This window comes from Balaenoptera musculus, chromosome 2 (assembly GCF_009873245.2).
Source record: "Balaenoptera musculus isolate JJ_BM4_2016_0621 chromosome 2, mBalMus1.pri.v3, whole genome shotgun sequence".
Taxonomy (NCBI): Eukaryota; Metazoa; Chordata; class Mammalia; order Artiodactyla; family Balaenopteridae; genus Balaenoptera; species Balaenoptera musculus.
The window spans coordinates 64,950,772-64,973,115 of NC_045786.1; the positions used below are offsets into that span (position 1 = coordinate 64,950,772).

Genomic DNA, 22,344 nt, shown 5'->3' on the forward strand with positions numbered 1-22,344 from the left:
TCCAAGTGTGGAGGGCACAGGGGAGCTGATAATAATAATAACGGCCAACATTACTGACTTCACCATATGCCAGGCACTTCCCATGGGTTACCTCATTTAATCTTCACCATTACCTGAGAAAGCAGATTCTAGCACCACCCCATTTTACAGATGCAGAAACTGAGGTAGGGAGACTAAGGGCACTCTGCCCAAGGTCATTCTGGGGACCAAGTACTGGATCCCTGAGCCCACCAAAAGTAAACAATATTTCTATGAAGTCTCCTATTCTAAATACTCATGAAAATTATGCATTTTCTCCTTAATATATTTGCATCTGTTTGAATATTTTTAAAATGCCTTTCCCCCTCCCCCACTAAATCCTCAAATAAAACTACCCTCCAGGCAGGCAGAGACACTGTGTTTTCTCTGTGGCCGCATGAACCTTGGGCATGATGCTGGGAAACCCAGTAGCGGATGCAGGAGCCCAAGGAAGGTTCTGAAGTAAACAGATGTGAGGTGTGATGTTGGGTCTCTGCCTCTGACTAGTGCCATTTTGCTAAAAAGAAAATTGTCATCTCCATCATTTATGAAAAACTGGACAGAGAAGACACATTAATCTTCAGCCCTCAGGGGCCGTCCGGTCCTCACCCTCAGAGCCCCCATACATTCAGAATCCCAGCAGTTTACCCAAGGTCCCCAGTGAGACCATCCTCTCTCCTTCACTTCTTTCCTGGGCACAGTCTCTGAACCCAACCTTGACCAAAACTCCCAGGGAGATATCCGAGCAGATACCCATAATCCCCGCCCCAAGAGTCCCCACACCTGCCCCCTCGTTTCCCAGCTCCAGGCCTTTACTCATGCCATTCCTTCACTTGGAGTGCTCTCCCTGCCTCCCAAATTCTACCCGTCCTCAAACCCAATCTTACAGATCGCCCCCTTCATGGAGCCGTCCCTGATCCCCTCCTCCCCCATGATGGAAGTGACCAACCCCTCTTCTGAACCCATCTGCCCCTCTCTGAGCACACACCCTAATCCACTTTGCAACGGAAGTGCTCCTGCATAATTTTACACCTTCCCAACCAACACAGAGCCCCTTAAGGGCAGGATTTGTATGTGATTCTTCTCTGGGCCCCGCACAGAGTAACACCTTGCACACAGTAGGCAGTCAATAAAAATGTCACGAGTGAATGAATCAAAAGATCACTGTGTCCCCACTAATCACAGCCACTAGTTCTCTGTGGGTAGGACCAACCAGGGCAGGGCACCAAGAAGAGATGTCTACAGCCTTGTGAGAACAGAGGTGGGCCACCTGCCCAACAGCATTGTGGGAACCTGGTCTCATTTCCAGTGTGTCTGTTACCTGCCGCATCCTCACGTCTGCCCTTCAACAGCTCCGCATCCTTCTGATTTTCCCCCAATGCCATCTTGCTGGCATCACCTAGCCGCGCAGGCTTTTAGGAAGAGGGTTTGGTGGTTTGTCTCCTCTTAACCTTCCATTCATGCTGCTGAGATCATTTGGGATTTATTTTTCTGGGGAAAGTCGTAAGGGCTTGGCGGTCGGTTGGGTGGAAAGGAGATCTCCCCTCCCTCCGTGACATCCTCCAGATGAAACATCCATGAAACAACAGTCATTCTTGTTCAGTCAAAGAGGAAGGAAACATAACACCGAAACAAGGGTGTAATGAGATGACGTTTACTTTGCAAGGGAAGGAGGAGGTGCACCGCTGGCACAGCTCAAACGCAGCATGACCTCGCCTAAGGCTTATTAAAAACGCAGATTATCAATGCATCCCAGTTGTTTCGGGGTAGCTGCCCTTGAGCACCCAGGAACAGGCGGATCAATAACTCTCTTCATCGCCTCAACACACACCTGGCCTGGGCCTCCTGCAAGGGATGAGGACAACAGCAAAGCCACACTCTGAGGTGACTCTGCCCCTGGCCTGCTTTCAGGCACCCATGGGAGGGTCCTTAAAAAACTGCCACTCAGACAAGTGCTGCTAGCTTCACCTCTGTAGCTTGAATCTGTAGTCTCAATAATGACTCTGCTTCGGGAAAAAATACAGATGTCACAGAGAAGGGCTACAACTTAAACAGTTTTAGGATCACTTCCGTTTCCAGGTTTGGTGTAGGTGAGGGAAACAGGAGGCTCGAATTCCCCAAGGGAGTCTGGGAGGGGCTCCTTGAAGAGAGTGGGTGTACACAGAGCAGACCGGTTGAAGACATAGCAGTCGCCATGTTGCAGAGGCCAAGCCCTAGTCCCAGCCTGGAGCTCAAACACCGGAACAACAGCACGTACCTGGGGCACCTGTTCTATGCTGAACAGCCTGGGGAGCTTCAGGCTCAGCATCCTGAAGCCGAGCTGGGAAGACTGGTGGGTGACAGCCGGTCCCTGTCACCAGGCCTCGCTCAAAGTTCTGACATGGCTCCGGATGCCTCTGGCCAGCCGGTGTCCGAGCCGCTTCACTGAAAGAATACAGCGTGAAGAACTCCAGTGAGTGTCAGCCTAACTCCAGCTGGATCAAGACTGTCAGATTGTTTACCTAAGGAACATACCCTTGCTTGTGATGGCAAAATAACCAGGCTTCCTTCAAAACAATAGTGAAACACTCAGACTGCTGAGTCATTCACTCCGAGAGTGACAGAGGGAGGTACTTAAATCATAATAGGGCAATCATAAAATTACAGCGCTGGAAAGGGCCACAGAGGTCACCCAATGTCCTCATGTTGCACAAGAGGGTCAGAGGGGTGGAGTAACCTCCCCAAGGTCACACAGCTCGGGGAGAGCTGGGGCTGCTCACTCTCCCTGCATCAGGTGCTACACCTGGACAGACAGTGGGATCCCAGGTCCGAGTCCATCAAGCGCTGTGCTCCAGATCACCCAAAGAGATGCAGCACTTCCAGAAGGCGGACTGGAGCGTGGTTGCCCTAAGACACACCAAAGGACCAGACCAGGTAAATCCGAGGCACCTTGAATCAGAGCAACAGGTCTGCTTAAATGCAGGATTCAGACTGTTTAATAAGCTGTGAGTAATGTAAACTAGAGGAACCCAAAGTCCTCAGGGCAGGCCCAAGAAACTGAAAAATACTAGCTGGGTTCCACAAAGAAAGAGCAGAGCTAGGAGTTTACCATAGTCCGTGCCTCACCTACACCCCAAATCTGCCACCTCCTCAGAGCCCCACGGACGGGTTCTGTCCCTGCCTCCGAAGGCCCCAAGACCTTGCCTGTACCTCTCCTGCAGCACCATCCACATCTGCCTGCAGGCAAAGCTACCCGCCTAAGCCTTGTCTCCCCTGCACCCCCATCTGCCCCAACTGGGGAGGACCCTCCTGAGATGGTTGGAAACGCCATCCATCTAGGGTGTGTGCCTGGCTCATCCCAGGCCTTCAGCAAATGCTTACTTAATGATGCAATGGTGTTCATCCTTTGAACTTAAAGTGATTTTTTGTTTTTGTGGTTTGTTTATACTTTTGCTTTTTATTATAGTTGTTTAGGTCCTATGCATTATTACCTGGAACTATGTAGCAAAATATAATATAGTTATGTTTCATCGTAAATAGGCATCTTTATGGTGTAAGCAATCATTCATAATAATCGCTGGTGTAAGCAGCAATTATAAGCATAATAACTGCTGGTGTAAGCAATTATTCATAATAGTCAAAAGGTGGAAATGATAGGGATAGAGAAGGATAATTAAATAGTTAGTTTAGAAATTCCACTAGGGGATTAAAGACAGGGAGGAAGGGAGTTTGGGAGACTGTTGTAAACTAATGACCACTCAAGAAAAGAATCCAGTAACCTAGCAACAATCAGCATTACCTTGAAGGAAGACCAGGTGCATCCGAGCGCCAGACACACTCAAGCCACAAACCCTGATCGTTAAAACACAAGACAATAGATATGGGGTCTGAATCTTGTTACATGAAGTCTGGGAGTTAATGGTCCTTAAAGAGTAGCATCTCTGCATATAACCAAGACAGGAATATAGGTGAAAGGTGAAAGAAACTAGGTGAAAGGGGACATGATACTAAAACCTGAGATGAATTACCATATTTTAGTATATGTTACCACTCTTTTGCTAATATACATATGATTTAAATAGTGCCATGACAGTCCCAGTTAAACCATGTAGGGTCAAAGGAGGAACTAATGATGTAAGCCTTGATGTCTGCCCAAGAATGAGGAAGAAGGTGGTCTTCTCCCCTCCCCACTTTTGCTTTGATTATAAAAATGTATCCCTCTTTGTTCTCGGGGCTGTGCTCCCTTGCCTGCCTGCTCTATCTCTCACAAGCATCCTACGCTAATAAACTCACCCTTTGCCTATTGCTTTGCCTCACGCTGAATTCTTTGTGCAATGAGACAAAAGAACCTGAGCTTCAGTAAGTCCTGACACCAGGTGAGCCATTTCAATTAAAAGACAGTGGGTTCGAGACCCCTCCTAAATCAGAGCTCGTGGGTTCAAGTCCCAATCCGAGGTGTGGCTGGGTTAGAGTACCATCCAAGAAGGAGTGCTTCAGAAACAACCCAAGTGTCCACCAGCAGGTGAACAGAGAAACTAGCAAATAAGCAAAATGCAGTCTACACATACAATGGAATATTACTCAGTCTTCAAAAGGAATGAAGTTCTGATGCACGCTACAACATGGATGAAAACTTGAAAACATTATTCCAGGTGAAATAAGCCAGGCACAAAAGGCCAAATGTTGTATGATTCTAGTTATATGAGGGACCTGGAATAGGCAAGTTCACAGAGACAGAATAGAGGCTGGTGGGGAGGGAGGAACGGGGGTTGTTGTTTAAGGGGTACAGAGTTTCTGTTTGGGAGGATAGAAAGTTCTGGAAATGGGTAGTGGTGATGGTTGCTCACTACTGTAGATGTAAAATGCACTTAAAAATGATAAATTTTATGTTGTGTATCTTTTACCACAATAAAAAAAGTTACAAAATATTTCTGAATGACAAAATAATATAGAAAATAATTTTTTAAAGCACATGTACATTTTACCCAGGTTAAAAAATAAAAGTTGATACTTTGCAAACAAATGAACAACACTGATGTAAGTGGGCCTGGCACGCCTTGGTTCTCCTGGTTTTCCGATCTAAATCACCAAGACACTTTCACTCCCAGATGCACCACTAATTCACCTGGTGGCAGGATGAGAGGCAACGGTCTGGTACCAGGGGAGACTCAGGCACATCAGAAAAACCTCTAGCAATAACGGGACCAAGGTTGGGTTTCCACGGACTTGCCCACCTTGGTCCCCTGGTTCTCCCTGGATTTCAATGTCATGGGCAAGAAAAAGGAAAGAAATGGTCCCTACTCTCACAGCACACACCATCCAGGAAGCATGACCTGACGAAACATACAAAAGGAGGGTAATACTTAGTAGCATACGATTCACACACTTCATTCAACTTCATTCAGTTCAGTGTGTCCGGCATTTTTATCATGTGACGAATAAGGTTAAGGGCTCAATGTAGAGCTGATTACACCCTGTGAGCTGCAGCAGCTGGAGGGAAAAGGAGAATTTAACTGAAATAAAAATTGCATAGGTTTGTGACACACAGAATGGAGGAAAATAGGTGTCCTCCATACCATTGTATTCCTATGTTGCACAGGAAAAAAAAAAAAAAGATGAAAAGACAGTCCTTGTCCCCAAGAAATGTATAAAGGAAAAGAAGAGACAGATATGCACCTGACTAACCAGGACCAGTCACCCTCGAAGGAGGGGAACCCTCACCCACTCTGTGCCAAGCCTGTGCTGGTCACCTTGCCTGCCCACCTGGTCTCCTTCACTTTCACCACTCCGTCTCAGGAATTAAGGCAGAGCAGTTAAGGGCCTCGGGGCTGGATTCAAGCCACATGGGTTTAAAGACTGGTTTGCCATTTCCTGTGCAATTCCAGGCAAGGAACTTAACTCCTTGTGCCTTAGTTTCCCCATCTGTGAAATGGAAATAACAGCAGTTAATTTCTTCATAGGGTGGTGGTAATGATTAAAAGAGAGAGCCTATGTAAAGGGCCTGCCATAAAGTAAAGATCCAACAAACACTTGCTATTGTTATTCATTTTCAGATATGAAACTGATTTTATATTTTGCAGGCAGGAAAACCGAGGCTTTGAAAAGTTAGGGGGCTTGCCAAAGATGCTATCATTTGATTTCCGGTTTGTGTGATGTCTGTGGAGGGAGGTTGGGGTGGGGATGGGGATGCTTCTGGAGTTGTGTTATTTGATCTGAGGACTACAGGCTACGTAGAGAGATTGGAGACTTCGAAACTGCATTCTGTGGGACCCTAAGTTACATTCCAGGGACCACGTGTTTGGGGGTGGACGTTGTACCAGTAACTAGGAGAAACAGAAAGGTTACTTCTACCCCTATGTCAACCAGAAGATGTCTTGGTTGAAATTTTTCTGAATTATAGTAAAAATATAATAACACAAGTCCTCTCTTTGAGAAAGAAAATATAAGAGGCATAAGCTTCCTTTTAAGAAGAGAAGTAACTTTGATTAAGGGGAATTAAGTCCTAGCACAAAGCACTAGGACTTAATTTTTCTTTGCTACTGAGAAAAGATGAAAAATACAATGTTCACAATGATGTTTATAACCTAGATGCTAAACAATGACCCTCTTTGCCAATTAATCAGGTTGAGACAAACTCACAGGTAAGAGCAAACTTGACCTTGCTGTTTCAACAGTTGGAGATTTCTTGTGTGATGTTTTCCCACCATTCAAAGAAATAAGGACTCTCCCATTGATACATTGTTATTTTGCATGTAAAATGTAAACCTTTATGTTTGTCAATACTGTGAAACATCCATGGATGATCATGGGCGGTGATTAAAGCATAGCTGATGATTTGTATGTTGTGCCTATTGTTAATCATTTCAGATTAACTGCACATAAAATGAACTCACTGGTCTTTTTAGCCATCACAAGCTAAAGCTCTTAATTTCACCAACATTGTAAAAACCAGAGTGTAATTTCCAGTATTTCAAACTGCAGCTTGGTTTGTTGTCTCTTTTCACAGAGGTCTAGAAATAAGACTGAATAAAACAAAAGGCTTCAGAGAATTCTGAAATCAAAACACAATGTGAGGGACTTCCCTGGTGGTTCAGTGGCTAAGACTCCGTGGTCCCAATGCAGGGGGCCTGGGTTCAATCCCTGGTCAGGGAACTAGGTCCCACATGCCGCAACTAAGAGTTCGCATGGTGCCATGAAAAGATCCCACATGCCGAAACTAAGACCCAACACAGCCAAATACATAAATAAATATTTTTAAAAACCCACAACGTGAAGCTTTGCTGATATTTCAATAGTATATTGGTGTTCCATATAGGATTTCATTTAAAAGACGATCCACAGCTTTAAAATATGTTTTAAAGCAGCTTTTAAAAAAAAAAGGAAAATGGGCTGTTATACACTTTCAGGGATCAAATCACAACAACAAAACCAGCACCAGGAGGTTTCAGGCTAGTCCTGGCAGATTTAACCAAGGGAAATTAACAAGAGGTGAAACTTGCACCTGACTTCTTATCTGTTTCAGGCTAGTGCTCCATCCATATTCCTGGACCCTCCCCCAGTAAACTTTAGCCTACACACTGTGTATCCCAGGCCTTAAAGGACATGGCCAGCAAAACTTACCACCTCCTGAATGAATATGTTTACATATTAGGTGGCTGAATATAAACTGATGGGCTGTTTCCCCAATGAGAGGGTCCAAAAAAATATACAACTTCTAGGGATGCAAATTGTACACACTCTCTTTATCACATTAATTTATTAATTTAGTTAGACGTACCTATTTAGAATCCCTTACCATATCCAACATAGTATTAATTTAATTTAATTTATTTATTTTAATATATTTATTTATTTTGGCTGCGTTGGGTCTTCGTTGCTGTGCGCGGGCTTTTTCTAGTTGCGGTGAGTGGGGGTTACTCTTCATTGTGGTATGAGGGCTTCTCATTGCAGTGGCTTCTCTTGTTGCAGAGCTCGGGCTCTAGGCGCACGGGCTTCGGTAGTTGTGGCTCGCAGGTTCAGTAGTTGTGGCTCGTGGGCTCACTAGTTGTGGCTCGTGGGCTCTAGAGCACAGGCTTAGTAGTTGTGGCACGTGGGCTTAGTTGCTCTGTGGCATGTGGGATCCTCCCGGACCAGGGCTCGAACCCCTGTCCCCTGCATTGGCAGGCAGATTCTTAACCACTGCACCACCAGGGAAGTCCCACTATTAATTTAAAAATATTGTTTTTCCACTCCTAGTTCATAGAAGTGTGTGTTCACAATCTTTGCATGCATCTTTGACAACAGTATCTTCATAACACAGCCACTTTTCGGAGTCACCTAACACAGTTTAAGTAAAATATTCTCATTTCCATCTAAGTTATTCGAAAGCTACACTTTTTGAAGCTGTGTTTAATGTTATTGCTAAAAATGTACCCCAAGTCACAAGTATTCATTTGCTTTATAACACTGTAGGTAATTTGCATTCAAACACTTCACACAGACAGTGTGATGTGAAAATGTTAGTTTTAACCCATACCCCTGGGGTGGTGGTTCATTAGCATTTGAAAGACAAACCTTAAGCTCACATTCCAGAGGCCACAACTTTGGTTCAGTTGGGGTTATTTTTGATCAACACCAGAGGGTTTACTAATTAGCCAGATGGATGCTGTCTCATTGGAGAAATGAGTGGAATTAGAGATATGTACACTGATGAGAAGTGTTGCCCGGGAACCCTCCCTCCTGCATGAGCAGAGGGTGCCCCAAAGTGGCTTCCCCTCTGAATGAGCCCAGATGAGCCCTATAAGGAGGATTCTGGGCTTGAACCCACAAGAAGTTCAGCTGACGCATGCCACCAGACAGCTGTCACGTCAGCTCACACGAACTTTCAAGAAAGGTGCTTAAGAGCCCCTAAGAGGGTAGGTTGCTGGGACTTCTGCCAACAAAACAGGTCATCTTAATGTTTTTGTGCCCGCTTGCTGGAAAATATTTGTATAGGGGGAGGGGACGGGGGGTGGGACTCAGCCTGAGACTCCCACTGTGCTGCGCCACCTGCCGGTCAGGTTGCAGGTCCTCTAGCCCTCATGGACCTCGAAGTACGGATAGTGCCTGAGACTGTATTTCCAGGAACTTCACATGTGATCGGCTGGAAGTCACACCACCGCTTTGTGTACCACTAAGACCGAAAAAAAATTGTCGCCAATTATAATCATGAGACAGCACTGACTGGAAATGAATCCTGATTTCAGAGCTGTTTTAATGTTTAAAAAAAAAAAAGTGCACGTAGTAATTGATGAAATACAGTGAGGGTAAACGAGTGATTGGCTTGGGTCAGTCTGCATAGCTACTCTCTCCAGACCCACCACTCTGCTTTTTACAGGGATCATTAAAAGCTCCTTTACAACAAAACCAGTACTTGCAAATGGAAGACCAGATTCCTGGGAATAAATCTCAATCTGTATTACATTTTTTGTCCTTCTCTCTTTTTAAATTGATTGTGTATGTCAGGTGTCTTCTGAAAGGATCCCAAACAAGCATTGACGGCGAGAGTTTCAGGTGACTGTGACTTCCTTCAAGCAGCCCATACAGCCCACTGTTCAAAACACAGGAACAGAGTGACCCTAAATAGGAAGAACTCTGGATGGACCCAGCTCCCTCTTTTCTGAAAAATATTATGTTGGAAAACATAAAATTCCTTGCTGGGCATACATAGCAAAGGCAAAGAATGCTGTCTGGTAGGGAATCTCTCCATTGCTTGCTTTTAGAAAACTACAAGCATGAGATCAGGAAGCTCCTGAGAGGTCATCTAGTCCAAATTACCAGCGGATGCATGGATGTCACGGAGGGCATTTCAGACAAGAGGTCATACATTTGACCCAAAGAAGTGAGGTTACCAGCAGGAGTTCCGGTTCCGTGAGAAGCCAGTGGGGAGTAAGTGGAGAGAGGACCAGAGTCACCTTTTGTCCCTACTCATCGGCCCGTCCTAGGCTGGGTGGGCCCCAGAGCTGTCTGAACGCTGACTGGTCCTGATAAGGCCCCAGCTTCCTGGATGTGGCAGGAGGCTGCTGGCTAAGGGGCAGCTGCTGGTGAGGCTCGGGGTCTGAGTCACACTTCAGACCCTCTGCCTCCTCCAGGCCTGTCGAGATGTCCTTCACGGTAAACAGAAAACAGCCCTGAGCCCAGGAGGTGACCGGGCAGAATTTCCATCCCATCACTGTACCAGAGGACCACCAAAGGTCCTCAGTACCACAGAGGACTAATGTGCCCTTGGGGAAGAGGGTGGGAGGCAGAGCCTAGAAGTGGCCCCCACGCCACCTTCAGACGTGAAAATTAAAATCTTCTGAGTATCAAAGGACACTATCAAGAAACCAGTAAGAGCCCATCGACAGACGAATGGATAAAGAAGATGTGGTACATAAACGCAATGGAATATTGCTCAGCCATGAAAAGGAACAAAAGTGGGTCATTTGTAGAGATGTGGTTGGACCTAGAGACTCTCATACAGAGTGAAGTAGAACAGAAAGAGAAAAACAAATACCGTATGCTAACACATATATATGGAATCTAAAAAAAAAATGGTACCCATGAACCTAGTTGCAGGGCAGGAATAAAGATGTAGACACAGAGAATGGACTTGAGGACACGGGGTGGGAGGGCGAAGCTGGGGCGAAGTGAGAGTAGTATCGACATATATACACTACCGAATGTAAAATAGTTGGCTGGTGGGAAGCAGCCACATAGCATAGGGAGACCAGCTTGGTCCTTTGCAATGACCTAGAGGGGTGGGATAGGGAGGATGGGAGGGAGATGCAAGAGGGAGGGGATATGGGGACATGTGTATGCATATGGCTGATTCCCTTTGTTGTGCAACAGAAACTAACACAGTATTGTGAAGCAATTATACTCCAATAAACATCTATTAAAGAAAAAAGAGAGAGAAAAACAAATTCATATATTAACACATATATGTGGAATCTAGAAAAATGGTACAGATGAACCGGTTTGCAAGGCAGAAATAGAGACACAGATGTAGAGAACAAACGTATGGACACCAAGGGGGGAAAGCGGGGTTGGGGTGGTGGTGGTGGGATGAATTGGGAGACTGGGATTGACATGTATACACCAATATGTGCAAAATGGATAACTAATAAAAAAAAAGAAAAAATATATTATATTGACAGATTAAAAAAAAGAAAGTAATAAGACAGCCCACAGAATGGGAGAAAATATTTGCAAACCACATATCTGATAAGAGACTAATATCCAGAATATATAAAGAGCTCCTACAACTCAACAACAAAAAATCAAACAACCCCGTTCAAAAGGACTTGAATAAACCTTTCTCCAAAGAAAATATACAAATGGCCAATAAGCACACAAAAAGATGCTCAGCACCACTAGTCATTAGGAAAATGCAAATCAAAACCACAATGAGATACCACTTCACACCCATTAGGTTGGCTAACAAGTGTGGATGAGGATATGGAGAAATTGGAACCATAGTGCATCGCTGATGGCATTATCAAACGGTGTAACTGCTGTGGAAAACAGTAGGGTAGTTCTTCAACTGGTTAAACATAGAATTACCATATAATCCAGCAATTCCACTCCTCAGTATATATGCAAAAGAATTGAAAGCAGGGACCAAACAGATGTTTGTACACCCATGCTCGTAGCAGCATTAGTTACAATAGTCAAAAGGTAGAGACGATGTAAGTGTCCATCAACAGATGAATGGATAAGCAAGACGCGGTATATACATACAGTGGAATATTATTCAGCCTCAGAATGGAGTGAAATTCTGACACATGCTACAACGTGGATGAACCCTGAAACCATGCTAAGTAAAATAAGCCAGACACCAAAGGACAAATATTGTATGATTTCACTTATATCCGGTACAAAGTCAAATCCATAGAGAGAGAAAGTAGAATGGTGGTTGCCAGAGGCTAGAGGGAGGAAGGAATGGGGAGTAATTGTTTAATGGGTACAAGAGTTTCTGTTTGGGATGATGAAAAAGTTCTGGAAATGGATAGCGGTGATGGTTGCACAACACTGTGAATGTACTTTGTGTCACTGAATTGTACACTTAAAAATAGTTAAAATGTTAAAGTTTATCTTGTGTATATTTTACTGCAATAAAAAGAAGTATAGTAAAAAAAAAAAAAAAAGCATTGTGAGTTTTATAGTCTGCGCCATAACCTAGCTATGTTTGTATTAATATAAAATTTTATTTTCTCCAAATCTTCCAGAAAAAGTATAAATCACAAATATACATATTGTCTTAGTCCCTACAGGTTACTATAACAAAATACCATTACCCGGGTAGCTTATAAACAACAAATATTTATTCCTCACAGTTCTAGAAGCTGGAAGTTCAAGACCAGGGTACCAGCATGGCTGGGCTCTGGTGAAGGCCCTCTTCCAGGTTGCAGACTGCCAACTTCGTGCTGTGTCCTCACACAGCAGAAGGGGCAAGGGGGCTCTCCTGGGCCTCTTTTATAAGGGCACTAAACCCATTCATGAAGGTGCTGCCTAATTACCTCCCAAATGCCCCACCTCCTAATACCAACACACTAGCGTTAGGATTCCAACATATGAATTCTGGGGGGATGTAAATATTCAGACCATAGCATGCATACACACACATATACATACAGAGAAATTATATACAACTTACTGCTGCAAAATCCCTCCTTCTTTAAGAAGCACAGACTAGTACAGCCACCCTTAATCCTATTCTATTGATAAAGACCCCAGATAGGAAATGACTTGTCTGAGGTCACTCAACGTTGGCTTGGCAAGGTCAGGATGAAACGAGGTCTGTGATGAACAGTGGGAACATATACATAGATGGACAACAGGATTTGAAAGACCAGCAGTCCCAATGCCAGTTCCGAAACCCAACACAGGGAGAGAAGAACCAAATCCCAGGAGAGTGAGCGGGTCTCTCCTTAGCTGGATGACTTGTACCTGAACTCCAGCCTGCCCACGGCCAGGGTCACACGCCCACCTCAGCAAAATACACACAACTTCCAGATAGCTCGCTAGTAATTAAAACCACGATTACCGAGTCTGTTAATGCAGTGTTTTCCAAACTGAAGGTCACAACCTGTCAGTAGATCATAAAATCAATTTCGTGGATCATGGCTAGCATTTAAAAATACAATAGTTTGCAAAATAAAAGAACAGAAAATATCAGCGTATCGCATAGGGTACAGATAAGTATCATTTTGTGATGTTTCTGTTATGTATGTTATGTATATTTGTGGTATTACATATGACCATATGTGTGTACTGGGTTGTAACATAAAAGGTATTTCTTTTTTTTTAAATTATTTTTTCCAGCTTTATTGAGGTATAATTAACAATTAAAAATTATATATATTTAAGGTGTAGAACTTGATTCGCTCTACATATTCATCATGAAATAATCACCACAATAAAGCTAATTAACATATCCATCTCCTCACAGTTACCATATATTTTTTCACCATGTGAACACTTAAGAGATCTCCCCTCTTAGCAAATTTCAAGTGTACAATACTGTATTGTTAACTACAGTCTCAGTATTGCACAATAGATATCCAGAATTTATTCATCTTGCGTAACTGAAAATTTGTAGCCCTTGACAAACATATCCTCATGTCTTCTCTCCACCGCCCCGCCCAGCCCCAAAGGTATTTCTTCCTAAAAAGTTACTAATGTCACAGGTCACCTGTACTGATTTTGGGGAGCTATGGCTTTTTTTCATCTAGAGTCACACACACACACACACACACACACACAGTGACGTGTCCATGGAGTTTAGGGGGGGCCAAGGCTGCCAGGTATCTAGACAGAAGAACAGCTGGACCAGAAGCGCCCCCCTTGATATACTGTAACAAGCCCCCTGGCCGGCCTGAGCTTGATGGACGCTCGGAAGGTGGCGCGCCAGCCCCTCAGAGGATCCGCCCCCTCCCTCCGCAGGCCAGGAGTGGCTCCAAGCCGTGGGAAACAGCTGGACCCTCTGGGTGTGTCTACCAGTCAGTGAATGAGGGCCGCCTTCTTTCCAGAAAGCTGTTCCTGCCCGGGCCGCCCCACCCTGGAAGCTGGCCCCGTGGGCTGGGCAGGGCATCCCCTCGGGAGGTGTGCTCTGCAGCCTCCCACGTGGGAGCACCTGCACACACAGCCCCACCCCGCGGACGCAGGGAGTGTGCCGCTCACGCAGACCCGGCTCTCCCTGGGGCCCGGCGGGGGGAAGGCCACCGGGACCCAGCAGGGCACTGCTAGTACCGCCACCTCTGTGGGCCCCCCAGAGTGAGCACGGGCTGGGGCGGGGCCGCTCCGACCCCAGGCCCTGAAACTCCTGGAGTCGCTCCACACTGTCTAAGCTTCAGGCCCGTCCCAGAGCCTCGAGCTTCAAGCATCGCACAGCAGGGCTCCTCTAGCAAGGAGCCTTCCCCAGACCGCGCCGCCCACCCCATCTCGCTCCTTTCCCTGAGCACCTCTAGACGAAGTGAGGGAGTGGCAATCACAGACTCTGGGGTCAGGCAGACCTGGGCTCCAGTCCCAGCCTCTCTGTCCACTAGCTGGTGCCCCGGGGCACGTTGCCTAACCTCAGCGCGCGTCCCATCCCTCACTCGTGAGCTGCGGGAGGAGTGAAGCAAGCAACGTGCGTGGGCTCTTTGCATGGAGCCAGGCCTGCAGCGGACACCTCAGTAACTGGCAATTATTATAACTAGCCCGGTTGTATATTGTTCTCTGATTCTTTTAGGTGTGGTTGTTTAGGCAGCCACAATTTAGACTCCTTGAAGACAGGGCCTGGATCTGTTTTTATATAAAAGAAGAGACCCAATAATAGCATGTTGAAGCATGTTCACTGTTCTACTCTGAGGTGGTCCATTGGGAATTCCCTGGCGGTCTAGTGGTTAGGACTTGGCGTCTTCACTGTGCCCGGGTTCAATCCCTGGTCGGGGAACTAACATCCTGCAAGCCGCGTGGTGCAGCCCAAAAACAAACCAAAAGAAGGGGTCCATTCATTCATGTGTCCATCCATTTATCCATGAAATGAGGCTGCTAGGTGCCGGCACTCCACTGAGAGCTGGGATGCAGGGTGTAACCACAAGCTACGCCTTGTGGGAGGCACACACAGAACAAGGGAGGCGCACAAACCAGTGACCCAGTGGGTTAGATGCTACGTGGATGATGGAAACAGTTCTGTGGAAGCATCTGGGGGAGGGTGGGGTGCTGTCAGGCTTGAGGAGAAGGTTAGGGTCAACTTTACAGAGGAGGTGACGTTTGTTTGGGGCGTAAGAGGCCAGAGAGGATCCGTCAGTTTGGAGAAGGCACAGCTGGCGGGAGGAACAGCTCGTGCAAAGGCCCAGAGGCATGTTACAGGAACAGCAAGTCACTGCTTCGGGCTCCGTCAGCAGAGTGGGAGGTGTGTGTCCTCTTCTGCCTAACTGGGGGCAGAGTTGGGCGGGTGCCCGTAGGAGGGACCCCAGGGTTGACATGGGGGCTGGGGGCGAGGGGTTGGGGGAAGGTCAGCTTCACTAGGGAGGTGTTTTTGATCTGTTTTCCCATACTTGCTTGCTCACCCGTTTTCCCACAGGAGGCAGCTGCTTGGGCGGGAGGGGAAGGGACAGGTGGGGGGAGCAGGGGGGCATTCTCTGGGGGCATCTCCTTCCCTGTTCCCTGGAGACCTCCGCTCACTCCTGCTAAAGATTCAAACATCCCACCACCCAGAGCTGTGTTTGTCCTCAACTTTCCCCTCTTTAAAACTGGACTTACTGGGACATCTCTTCTCCCTCCCCTCCGTGCAGCCACTGAAACTTGAGATTTACCCGGGTCTCTGTTGCTTGCCCCCTGCCCTCTCCCTGTCGTCAACTGCACCCAAAGCATTTTCCCTGGAAGCCCCAGACCCGGCCCATAAGCAAGCACTGACACAGGCTATAGTGAGTCCCCAAAGCATTCAAGCCCCTGCCCCAGGCACTGGGGAGACTCAGCCTTCTAGACTTCTTAGCCTTCTCTGAGGGCCTCAAGGAACTTACAGTCTGTTGGAGAGGTGAGAGGGACAGGAAACTGTCCATGACCAGGGATAGGGAGCTCCAGGGAGTCCAGAGAGATGAGAAGACCTGCGTACAGGGCGGGGTAGAGACAATGCAAAGGAGGGGCGTAGTGGGAGGAGAGTGTGGAAAGCAGACTTAAATGGCATGACACTGCCGTGATGGATACATGACAGTGTGCACTTGTGAAGGCCCGTAGAATATACAACACAAAGAGTGAACCCTAACATTAGTTAACAGTCATGTGTCAATATGGTTCATCACTTGTAACAGATGTACCACACTAACGCAAGATATTAATAATAGGAGAAACTGGGGGAGGAGGGAAGGGGCACTGGGAACCCTTTACTTTCTGCACAGTTTTTCTAAAAACCTAAAACGGCACTTACAAAAAAAGTCTTTTAAGGAAAAAAAAAAACAACCTAGGCCAACGTTAAAAAATCAAGGGACCTCACGTAAAAACCTGGACTCCAGTTTCTCTTGACAAATCTAAAGATCTACAGCCCTGGGTCAAATTCGCCCATGGCAGCAGCTGGCTGTCCTTTCCTGTGGGGAAAGTGAGGGAAGCCTCTGAAGTTCATGGTAGTCCCCATGTGCCAACCAGGCCTGGCCGGGAGCTCTGCCTTTGGAGACCTGGTGATAAGGGTCAGGTTTCTGATCACAGGGGTCTCAGAGCGTCATGTCCCAAGGGCTGGGAAATGGTGACACCCATGAAGGGAGGGAGGAAGACCAGGGCAGTTTTCAGTCAAGTTGGATTCGCATAGATTGCAATTTAAAAATGTGACCACATTTTGGAGGAGAAGTCGAGGCTACATATCAATTTAGGAGGCAGAGACAGGTGACTTTCAAGGCACTTGAGGTTTCTCAAGGAGAGGAGCCACAGACAGAGGAGCCCAAGGAATGAGAAAAGCGTTCCTAGGATTGATGGGGCAAAACTAACAAAGTTGGGATGGGGAGGTGGGGCAGGGGCGGTGATATAAAGGATTCGCCCAGTACCTCAGTTTCCCTGGCAAGGCAAGGGTAGGAAAAGAGGTGACTGGGGCTTAAGGAGGATGGAGCTTGGGGCCAGCTGTTGTCGGGCAACATTGGGGAACCAGCCAGGAGAGAGGCGGGGAAGCGGGGAGCGGCTCCTGGTGGGCAGGGTCCTCATCCAATCTGCTTGGGTTAAAGTAGTCCCTGGGGCTGGAAGCAGAAATGGAGAGTGAACGGGAAGATGCTTGGTTATTTACTCATTCACTCAGCATACATTTACTGAATACCCACTCTGTGTCCAAGGCTACGGTAGGATGTGGGGATGGAGAAACGAATATGATGAATCCACCCCTTAAGAGCTCACATTTTAGGAGCTCGGTACTGACAACTGACACAGAGTACATCTGATGGTCAAACTGTAGTTAGAACCAGATGCTTCCAGGGGAACACAGAGGAGAGACATCACATTAGGGAGTCAGGAAAGACCTCTTGAAGAAACGAAGCTTGAGCTAAGCGTTGAAGAACAGGAGGGCTTCCCTGGTGGCGCAGTGGTTAAGAATCCGCCTGCCAATGTAGGGGACACGAGTTCGAGCCCTGGTCCGGGAAGATCCCACATGCCGCGGAGCCACTAAGCCCGTGCGCCACAACTACTGAGCCTGCGCTCTAAAGCCCGCGAACCACAACTACTGAGCCCGCGCTCTAGAGCTCGCGAGCCACAACTACTGAAGCCTGTGCGCCTAGAGCCCGTGCTCTGCAACAAGAGAAACCACTGCAATGAGTAGCCCCTGCTCGCCACAACCAGAGAAAGCCCGCGCACAGCAACAAAGTCCCAATGCAGCCAAAAATAAAAATAAATAATAAATAAATTTATTTTTAAAAAAAGAATAAACAGGAGCCTAGCAGCCACGGAGGAGCGAGCATTCTAAGCTGAGGGTGCAGCAGAAGCCAAGGCATGGAGGAAGAGCTGTCCATAGTTCAGTGTGGAGGTGGCAAAGGGTGTGGAGTGGCAGGTGGCCGGGCGGAGCCTGGGAAGAGCCCAGATGAAGGCTCAGTGCAGACCCCGTCTGAGGCGGTGGGAATGAATGCACTGGAGGGGTGGGGAGCCAGGACTGGAAGTCTCAGGGATGGGAAGGGAAGGGAGGGTGGCTGGCGACCCTAGGTCAGGTAAGGAGGATTATGAGGAGCGGATGCAGGCCACTTTCAAACCCGGGCTCCATCATTTACTGTGTGCCCTCGGGCAGATTACTTAACCTCTTCAATTTGAATTCTCTTATCAGCTAAATGAGGATAATAAAAGTATTGATGGCTCTTGTGAGAATGAAAAGCCATGGTGTCTACCAGAGAACACTACTGCATCCTAAACCATCTCAGTTCTGCATTAATGCTCCTTCATGCTGCTTCTGCATTGGTTTATAATTCTGCTTGAAAATGGATTGTTTCCCCTTGTCTCTGACCCACCTCCCTGGCTGGAGCTTAGGCTAATGGGTGTGCCACACATGGGGCGGGGTTGCCATGGTGACCTCCTGTGCAGCGTGAAAGGAATCTTTCTTTTGTTCCAGCTATCCCAGCTATTCTAGATATTTACTGCTAGGCAATTATTGCACATCTAAAAAAAAGCTGAATGATACTCTTTAGCACGTTGTAGAGAAAAACTGGAAACAATCCAAATTTCTGGCAATAGAGAGCTGGCTGGGTAAGTTATGGTACATCCACGTAAAATTGTACTGTGGGCTATAAAAATGTTACAGATCTGTGGTTATGGACAGGAAACGGTGTCATGACATGCTATTAAATGAAAAAAGCAGCTTATGGAACAGCATAAATCTTGTAATGCCATCGATATAAAACTGTGTTCCATTTAAGTGCTTGTATTTACGGACAGAAAAGTGTTTGAAAGGATTCCGCAAAGTGTTCACAGTTGTTCTCTCTAGATGGTAGGGTTTACCTCTTGGGATTTGCTTTATTCTCTCGCTTCTACTTTTCTATAACATTAGAGTTTGCCCACAATGAGCATGTGCATTACTATTTATTTATGTATTTGTTTTTTGTTTTTTTTTTTTAAATATTTTATTTATTTATTTATGGCTGTGTTGGGTCTTCGTTTCTGTGTGAGGGCTTTCTCCAGTTGCAGCAAGTGGGGGCCATTCTTCATCGCAGTGCACGGGCCTCTCACTATCGCGGCCTCTCTTGTTGTGGAGCACAGGCTCCAGACGCGCAGGCTCAGTAATTGTGGTTCACGGGCCCAGTCGCTCCGCGGCATGTGGGATCTTCCCAGACCAGGGCTCGAACCCGTGTCCCCTGCATTGGCAGGCAGATTCTCAACCACTGCGCCACCAGGGAAGCCCTATGTATTTGTTAATTCATTCTTTTCTTTTTTTTTTTTTACCAAAGCGCCAATGCTATTAAAAGGAAATAAACGAATGAGTCCTCCAACCGTTGGCCAGTCTTGGATAAACTAGCTATGCGAGCCAGCCCAGGGGTTGCAAATATTGTCATTTCCTCATGAGACGCTCTCGTCTCAAGCCTTCCTCCACGCGCCCCCGGCCTGCCTGCTGGCCCAGGGGCAACGCTGGCCTTGCAGTCCCCCATTCAGGGTCGCTGGGGCCCAGATTCCAAAGCCAAATAGCTGACACATTTTGGAAAAGCCACCGCCTTTCCCCAAGCCGAAGGCCTTAGGGGGCTCTCTCTGTGCCGGCCATGGTGAAGGGGGAGGGGAACGGGTGCCCTGCATTGGGAGCGCCGGAAGGTCATCAGTAGTAGACACACAGTGAGCCCGTTCTGCGTGCAGGGCACCGTGCTCGCCCTGGAGGCGCGGGGAGGTCCAGGCAGACACAGGCTGCCCCCAGGGGAGGGGCTCCAGTCTAGCGGAGGCCCCGCCCCACGAAGGGCCAGGAACTCCAAGTAACTTGTCAGAGTTCCTGCAAGGCTCCCAGACTCACGGTCCACACCTTAGGCTCCTACCACAAAACTGTGGGGTCCCTTCTGGAAGGCCCCAGAGGCCCCCGCTCCTTGTAAGGCATATCCTCGAGCCCGCAGTAGCCTCACCCGTCCCCAGCCTTGAGACACCCCCGACGCCCACCACCCATCACTGCCCTCGCATGCACCGGGCTTTCACACTTCCATGCTTTTGCCCTTGCTGATTACTCGGGGAGAGACACCGCTCGCTCCACGCTCTCTTCTTGACGGAATTCTACCCATTGCTCCAGGCTATGCTCAATACCACCTTCAAGGGTCTATATCATCCCCTTTGCAAACCCCACGGTGAAATGAGCTCTGGCTCCCCTCAAGACTGGCCCAGTCTGTCTAGTTCACTGCTCTGTCCGAGGTGCCCAGCCCAGGACTGGGCCCAGCGTCACTGTGGAATGAACACATGTTTACTGAATGACTGAACGATTCTGCCATCTACTGCACTCTGAAACCTAGAGACAGGGTCTGGCCCACTTGTCTAGAAACTTCCACCCAGTGGTTGCAGGCTCTGTTGGTGAATCCTGCACTTCCATGCCAAAATGGCCTCTTTTGCTTGGTCTAAAATTTTTATTTCAGAATTTTTTTTTTAAACATCTTTATTGGAGTATAATTGCTTTACAGTGTTGTGTTAGTTTCTGCTGTATTTCAGAATTTTTAAGATCTGAAATCTCAAACCAACTGTGAAAAAAATGTATGAGACAACTGGGAAAATCTGAACATGGGATTTTTTATGATAACAAGAAATGATCAATTTGTAAGATATAATAATAGGATGATGGTTACAATTTTTAAAGGGCCCTTTTCACTTAGTGATGTATACTAAGTAGTCACAGAAGAGATGAGATGATGTCTTGAATCAGCTTCAAAAGAATCTGGCAGGAGCAGGGTGTATGGGTAGGGGTATAGGTGAAACAAGGTTGGCCATGAGTTGATAATTGTTGAGGCCAGGCATGGAAATTCATTATACTAATCTCTCAATTTTGGTATGTTCTTAAAAGAAAACAATCACAATGTAAAAAAAAAACCCAAAAAACAAAAACGCTGAAATGTGAAACATGTCTTAAGTCCTTTTCAGACATTGCACAGCAGTAGACAAAGCAAAATGCTGTTGCAAGAATAATTATTACTCTATTCACAGACTTTCCTAACGTGTGGAATATCAATATGACAGTTTTGAAACTGACACAGGAAGTGTTGCATCAGAATCTCCATCTGGGGCTTCCCTGGTGGCGTAGTGGTTGGGAATCCACCTGCCAATGCAGGGGACACGGGTTTGTGCCCCGGTCCGGGAGGATCCCACATGCCGCGGAGCGACTAGGCCCGTGAACCACAACTACTGAGCCTGCGCGTCTGGAGCCTGTGCTCCGCAACAAGAGAGGCCGCGATAGTGAGAGGCCCGCGCACCGCAATGAAGAGTGGTCCCCGCTCGCCGCAACTGGAGGAAGCCCTTGCACAGAAACGAAGACCCAACACAGCCAAAAATAAATAAATAAATAAATAAATACATTTATTAAAAAAAAAAAAAGAATCTCCATCTGAATAAGGTAAAACTAAAGAACTTAAGGACAAACCGGAAATGCTTTAGAAACAAAAACTTGGCTCCTTATAAATAAAAGACTGCAGTCCCAGAAAAAAAAGCCAAAAGGCCTTGTCAGTGGAAAATGTTCGAAGATATCTCACAAATATATCTTCTTACCATTCCCCAACTAGGGTAGAGTCAGGGAAAGCTTTTTCTAGAAAATGTTACAGAAAAAAAATACTTGTGACATAATTATACTGCCAACTTTGATTTTAAGATTCTCCTCTAAAAGGGATCAAATAATTCATCTTCCATTTTTCATGACTAGATTTTATGCTTTGGGGTTTGTTTTGTATTTATTAAATTTATTGGAGTATAGTTGCTTTACAATGTTGTGTTAGTTTCTTGCTGTACAGCAAAGTGAATCGGTCATACGTATACATATATCCATCCTTTTTTAAGATCTTTTTTTTTTTTTAATAAATTTATTTTTATTTTTATCTTTGGCTGCGTTGGGTCTCTGTTGCTGCACGCGGGCTTTTCTCTGGTTGCGGCAAGCGGGGGCTACTCTTCGTTGTGGTGTGCAAGACACCGTGGTGGCTTCTCTTGTTGGGAGCACGGGCTCTAGGCACATGGGCTCAGTAGTTGTGGCTCACAGGCTCTACAGCGCAGGCTCAGCAGTTGTGGCTCACGGACTTAGTTGCTCCAAGGCATGTGGGATCTTCCTGCACCAGGGCTCGAACCCATGTCTCCTGCATTGGCAGGTGGATTCTTAACCACTGCGCCACCAGAGAAGCCCCAGATTTTATGTTTTTGAAGTGTGTAGATTTCAATGTTCTGAATACTTCATTTTTGTTTATCTGCTAA

At 46.6% G+C, this 22,344-nt stretch overlaps 1 protein-coding gene across 8 annotated transcripts in view; it reads right to left on the reverse strand.

Moving 5' to 3' along the window:
* PAQR5 (progestin and adipoQ receptor family member 5) overlaps window positions 1–22,344 on the reverse strand; it is an 86,198-nt gene that overhangs the window by 41,668 nt on the left and 22,186 nt on the right. For 6 of the 8 annotated variants that reach the window (XM_036840854.1, XM_036840862.1, XM_036840866.1 and 3 more), the window contains one exon: window positions 2,276–2,442. The exons of 1 other annotated variant lie outside the window; for it this stretch is intronic. In XM_036840854.1, the coding sequence (XP_036696749.1) occupies window positions 2,276–2,326 (51 nt within the window). In that variant the 5' untranslated portion in view covers window positions 2,327–2,442. Of the gene's footprint in view, window positions 1–2,275; window positions 2,443–5,760; window positions 5,782–22,344 lie in introns of those variants that run through there. One more of the 8 variants, XM_036840875.1, reaches the window with a different exon arrangement.